General features: G+C 50.2%; 1 protein-coding gene across 1 annotated transcript; it reads right to left on the bottom strand.

Annotated features, from left to right (window-relative positions):
- Nucleotides 1-514: 514 nt before the first annotated feature.
- On the bottom strand, nt 515-4131 carry LOC103801288 (dynein light chain 2, cytoplasmic). Its single transcript, XM_009073696.1, has 2 exons — nt 3979-4131; nt 515-2366 (listed from the first exon to the last, which is right to left on the bottom strand). Exons 1-2 carry the CDS (start codon nt 4129-4131, stop codon nt 2229-2231), a joined length of 291 nt encoding a protein of 96 aa, XP_009071944.1. The 3' UTR covers nt 515-2228.
- Between the last annotated feature and the right edge of the window lie 1764 nt (nt 4132-5895).

Here is a 5895-nt window from a genome sequence, read left to right as displayed (position 1 = left end):
GAGGCCACAACCCCACGCTGAGGTTGCAGCAGGAGCAAGGTAACAAGCCGAGGGGGTTGTTTCAGGGCAAACCCACAGCCCCCGCAGCATCAAACACGTCAGCTCCAGTCTCTCCAGCACAGCCAGGAGGCCTGAAGGGAAAACCTGCTTTGCTGGGAAGCAGGGAGACACCTCTGTGTGCAGGAGCCAGGAGCACAGCTGCCTTTCCAGCCCCTGCTGCCTGAAGCCATTAAGAGGTCAGGCCCTGCACGTTCAGATCCAGGTTACTCGGCACAGAGCGTCCCATCAGGGTGCAGCAGGACACAATTCCCTGCATCCCTCCTCCCTCTGGCACAGCCTTTGAGCCAGGCTGGAGATCAGCACCAGCACAGAGAGGCCACATATGCTCCTCAGATCATTTCTCCCTCCCAGACCTGCCTCCTTTGGGTCATCAGCATCCTCCAGGGCAGACAGCTCCTGCTCCCCCTCTCGCACCAGGGACAGCTGGTAAGGAAGAAGACACCAGAGACTATTGAAATGTGTCAATTCACTTTTAATGTTTGAAAAAAAATAAATGGTATTTGAGCCATTGCAGTTATGAAGGGAACAGATCTTGCTCCACGAGAGACCGTGAACAGATTCACATTAGACTCATGCTTGGAAAAAAACAAACCCAAAACATTCTGCTTTCAGACCCAGAGTGGAGCTCTGAAGAGACAAGACCACACGAGTGCCCCAGACAGTCCAAGGCACATTACCCCAGTGCAGACATTTCCATCAACATGAAGTTATGACAGCTACATTCTTTCTAGTTACAACATTGTTCTATCCATATTACAAAATTAGGCATACTTTGGATTTTGCACAGAGACAAGAAGGACTTTTACTTCAGGAAGTAGTCAACCTGGGTCATTTCACAAAGAGCTCCCTTCACTCTGCCCTTCTCCCCCCAGCAGTGATTTATTCCCAACACCAGATTCATCTCAGACACAAGCTGGGCTCACCAACCCAGTGATATTGCCAATGCATTAGTCAGCAAACCAATAAACAGAGCTTATGCCAAGCACCAGGGATTTACTTGCCATCACACAGCATTGCTCCACACCCAGATGATAAGAACTTCCTGCAGTGTAATCCCAAGTCAGTACATACTAAGACAACATCACTGCTGAACATTGAACCTATTGGAGACCAAGACATTTGTCTGCCTTTGAAGCAGATGTCACATGAGTTTCCTTCACACAAACATCACATGTAAATTTAACTTCTTGGTACTGTGCTTTAAGAACAAAAGCAGATATCAGAACATGGAGGACAGTCCTCCAGAAATAGCTTATCAGCTACAGAAAATAAAAAATAAAGGAGACAGTGGCCACTTACAAGTCTTCCACACAATTAGCTTGCTTTAAGGAGAGCATCAAGTTAAGGCAGTGTTGAGACAACTGGCTACAAACATGCCAAATAGAGCTGTTGTCAGTAGTCACCAATTTGATAGCCTACTCCGTTGCGGGATTGGGCCACGTGGCTTCAGAGCTCAGAATCCAGGTCTAGAGACTCCAGCCACAGGATGCTGCTTTCTGCAGCAAGCAGCAGCTCGGGGGGTGGTTTGGAAGCCTTCTAGACCAGGCTGAGTTGCTTACACAAGTCTAGGTCAGTGTTTCAGCAGAGCCAAAAATACAGCGATGGGCACTGAGAGCGAACACCAGCTGCAAACCTGGTTATCACAGTCCGAGGTGGAGAACAACTTGGGTGTGGAAGCCACGTCAGCAAGAGCCACCCCAGCAGCTTTCAGGGAAGGTCTAAGACCTGCCCTGAGGGTACTGGGAGAGCCAGCTCTCTACAGTCTGCAGGGTGGGACAGAGGCTCACACTGGCTTTGCTCCTCTTTACAAGATAACAGTCTAACAGGACTCAGTAAGGAAGTCAGGGGCTTTTGGCCTGCCCAAAGAAGTTTCCCAGCCTCAAAGAAGGAGTTACCACTGAGGGAGCTGTTGTGGAATAGTTTTATTTCTTCCCACGTAAAGGCCATTGTTTTAAGCGTTTACAGGTTTCCTAGTGCAATACAACCAAAAAAAGCAGTAACAAAAAATGCCGCCTTCTTCCCAGGCAACTAAACAGAAGTAGATTTTTACTGCAACATATACACATTAAATATAGTATACAGTCCATGCAGCGGCATAGCCATGTTAGAGGGAGTCGTGGCTTCAGCCATCAGTGCATTACAGTCCAAATTTCACTTGCTCCTACTTCCTATCCAGACTTGAAGAGAAGAATTGCAACCTGACCCAAGTAAAAATAGATGAAGTGCTTTGTCTCGTGTGTTACATAGCTGCCAAAGTTTCTGCCAACAATGCAGTGCCAAGTTGGGTTGTATTTCTTGTCAAATTCCTGAAGAAAGAGAAGAGAAGCATTAAGGCCAAGAAAGCCCACATGGAAATAGTTCTAAGCACAAATTCTGAGCTGGTTCTGTTCACACACTATTGCCTCTCCTCCCACCTGCAGCATCTAGAGATTCCCCACTGCAAGACACCATTCTATTAAGCAACCAGACCTCTGTGCTGGGTTGTCTGAAGGCTCCAACACAAGCAAAACATCTCCTGAGCCTCAGGGCACCCATCAGCCCTGGGCAGAAGGAGCAGAGCCAAGAGCTCTCCCTGGACCAGCACTATCCAGGCCCTGTGTGTAGGCTGGTCAGGGGAATAGTTCTCTCCCATTCCAAACCCACTCATAAAAAATAAAAAAGGGGTTTGGCATGTCAGCTCCAGCGAGGCATCTTAGCTAAAAGGTCACCTAGAGCAGGAAGGAGAATTCTGGCTTCTGATGTTTGAGACTCTCCTACACATGAAGGGGAGATAATCCACTCTGGAAACAAAAGGCAGATTCACATGCCACAGAGACCCAAGAGGTCAGAGGTGAGCGAGCTGACTACTGGATCAATAGTCTTCCACTTAGCAGGTAGGATAGGGTTAAAGACCATTTTCTTCCCTCTAATTAACGCACAACTCCCAAGAACACCCTTTCCCTCCCCTGAGACAGGGCCAGAAGAACAGACTCAACATCCAAGATTAAAGCAAGCACTAGTCCTCAGACAGCAGCACGAGTTTGAGCTCTTTGCAAGTAACCTTTGAAGTAAGGAAAAGGCTTTCTTGCCAGGGCATGAAGGTGCATCAAATTGCTTCCCTCCTCCCAACACACTCTCAGGAAATAAAGGCCAACTTCTTTTAGGATGCCTTCTGTTGCACTCACTCACTTCACCTCAAAGTGCTCAGGGCAACGCAGCCTGTAAGTCATGCCTCAAAGTGATCTGAGAAGTCAGGAGACACCTTTGAATCCTTACTTCAAGCTTAGATTACAAGCAAGGCACAAACACCAGCCCAGGTGCCAGGACTGCACTGCCTCTGAAGTCACACTTCCCTCCTCCGAAAGCACTTTGCCTGACCATTTCAAGAAGCTGCTACAGAGGAAACTGACAGATCCCCAGATACCATCAAGCTCCTGCAAATGGGGAGACACCTCTTCAGCAGCCAGGGCAGCTGCTTGCACTGTTTCTAACACAGCACCTTCCATAGCCCCCCACCAGCCAGCACGAGGCCCACCCTCCTGCTCTGCTCCCAGCCCAGAGCCAGGAACACACACACACTGCTGCCTACTGAGTGAAACACGAGTGGTCCCACCTGCACTGGTGCTGCAACTCAAGCAGCAGCAGCATCTGTGGAGCAAGTCCCAGGCAAAGGCTGCAGCCAGCCCTTTCTAGGCTGGCAAATCCTGAGGGACACAGCACTCTCAGTGTTTGCTCAGAGCCTGCCAGAGCTCTGTCACAGCCCTCCTCTGACCTTGGAGAAGTCACTCCATCCTCTTGAAAACAGCAGTAAAAGAAGCCAAGCATCTTCTCCCTCCCAGCACCAAGCATGAAGCCTCAGCCACTCAGCTCCCGCCAGGCACACGGACTCGGGAGCTCCGGGAAGTCTCAGCCAGCACAGCCCCCTCATCCCGGAGTTACCTTCTTGATATATGCTGCAATGTCCTTTTCTATGTTGTACTTCTCCATGGCCTGTGTAGCACAGTCTACAGCATCTTGCTGCATGTCCTCGGACATGTCTGCATTCTTGATCACAGCCTTTCTGTCAGACATGGTGAACCTAAGGCAGAACATAGATTCCTTAAAGTCCTTCCCAAGAGAGGAGACAATTCCTGTGCATCAGAGGTTGTCCTTTCTGTGCAGGCTGCGTCACAAGCTGATACTAACAAGCCCTGTTATGGCCAGGGTGAGTTTATCAGGGTTGCCTACAGCAGTCCCAGGCCAAGGTGCCCCTTGCAGCTGGAGCACTGGCACTGGCTGCAGGTTAGATCTGAGATAGTCCAACATCACCACCTGCATTAAACACGCAGGGAAAGCTTACATGTGGGAGGAGACGGGAGCTGCAGAGAGCCACAGCCCTCCTGTACATCAATAGGCTACAGCCAAGTTTGCCTTCCAGGAGCACCAGTGCTTTGGAGCATCCTCTGCTCAGAGCCCTGCAAGCAACAGATCCCACACTGGCTGTCACCAGCACGGAGGATTAACAAGCAGAGTGTTTTCATTCCACTCCATCCCAGGTGTCACAGTCCCTGCTGCTAGTTTAGCCTGGAAGGAGTGTTGTTCCACATTCAGCCATCATCACCCCCTCAGCTTCCTGCTGCTCTGCCATGAAACTCAGCCTCCAGCTGCTCCCCCGGGACAGAGCCAGAAGCAGGTTAACACCACACTACAGCCTGGAAACAGGGCAGGGAGGCAAGTCCCACCAGAGCCAGGGCCTTGTAAAGCCCTCCTTTTCCTGCCCCCTCCTCACCTGGGAGCCAGCACACAGAAGCCAAAGCCAGTGTGGTGGTGCTGCCCAGGGCCTTCAGGAAACTGGGAAGTGATGCACTGGAGCTGAGTGTGCAGCTCTGTAAGCTCAGGTGCTACACATCAGCCACCACAGCCATTAGATCTGACATGGCCTCTCCAGGGAGCTGTTCAGCACTGGGAAGTTTCCAGCACAGTTCATATTATCCTAGAAAACTGGGATTTGACAATCCTGGCCTTGCAGCCTTTCTCCACGCCCTGGAGAAGGAGCCCCACACAGTCCTGCTCCAGGCACCTGAGCCCTGACTCCCACACCCACACAAGGCCTGGTCAGGAGGCACTTGTGAGCAGGAGCACAGCTGCTCACCTAGCAGCAGCTCTTACCACAGCACACTACAGCTCTGTGGGAATCAGCTCCTTCATGGCAAGGAGTGCCTCCAGTGAAGCCTGCAGAGCACCATTAAGTTTCCTAGATCCTTTTCCAGCACTCTAAGTCTTGAGTGATACTACCAAGTATATTTTGAAATAGTGAAACTACACATTTTTAGCTCTACTGTGGAGTGAAAAAAAGCTGCTGCAATGATCACTTCCTGGAACAGTCCCAGAAAACTGAAGGAGTAGCTTTGTTACAGCAATTAAAGGAGCTTGCTACCCAGAGAGAAAAGAGAATCCAGTTACATAATTGCAGCCCTCTGATTACAATACTTCAATTCTTCCCTCTGCCTGCACTTGAGGACTTCTATTGCCACCTTAATTTATATGTTTTAGATAGAATGTTTAATAGAGCTCTGCTATTAGCATACACTAATGGCACCGGCAGGAACGACAGGAACTGAGCTCCAATGCCAACACAGAGCACGTGCCCCTGCCACAGCCCTGGAAATGCCACTTCCAGGCAGTTTGTTCCTCTCCACTGCTGCGGTGTGAGCCAGTGGGGGTCTGCCTGCAGCCCAGAAACCCTGGGATAGCAAGACACAGCCCACAACTGCCTGTAGATTTGGATTCACTATCCAGGACTGTGGCAATCAAACCCTTGGAAAAGTCTTCTGAGGGGGGTCCAGTCCACAGGAAGAGGAAGCGGCAAAATCCACT

The sequence above is a fragment of the Acanthisitta chloris genome, unplaced genomic scaffold (assembly GCF_000695815.1).
Source record: "Acanthisitta chloris isolate BGI_N310 unplaced genomic scaffold, ASM69581v1 scaffold37924, whole genome shotgun sequence".
In the NCBI taxonomy this organism is placed as follows: domain Eukaryota; kingdom Metazoa; phylum Chordata; class Aves; order Passeriformes; family Acanthisittidae; genus Acanthisitta; species Acanthisitta chloris.
The sequence above is the reverse complement of the archived record's forward strand: the minus strand, read 5'-3'. Positions and strand labels throughout refer to the sequence as shown.

What these genes read in the sequence shown, in the direction of transcription:
- LOC103801288 (XM_009073696.1), bottom strand. Translation starts at nt 4,131, where the DNA reads ATGTTCTGCCTTAGGTTCACCATGTCTGACAGAAAGGCTGTGATCAAG. An exon ending in TTGCAGCATATATCAAGAAG is followed by an intron (nt 2,367 to 3,978) that starts GTAACTCCGGGA and finishes CTCTTTCTTCAG; the next exon opens with GAATTTGACAAGAAATACAA.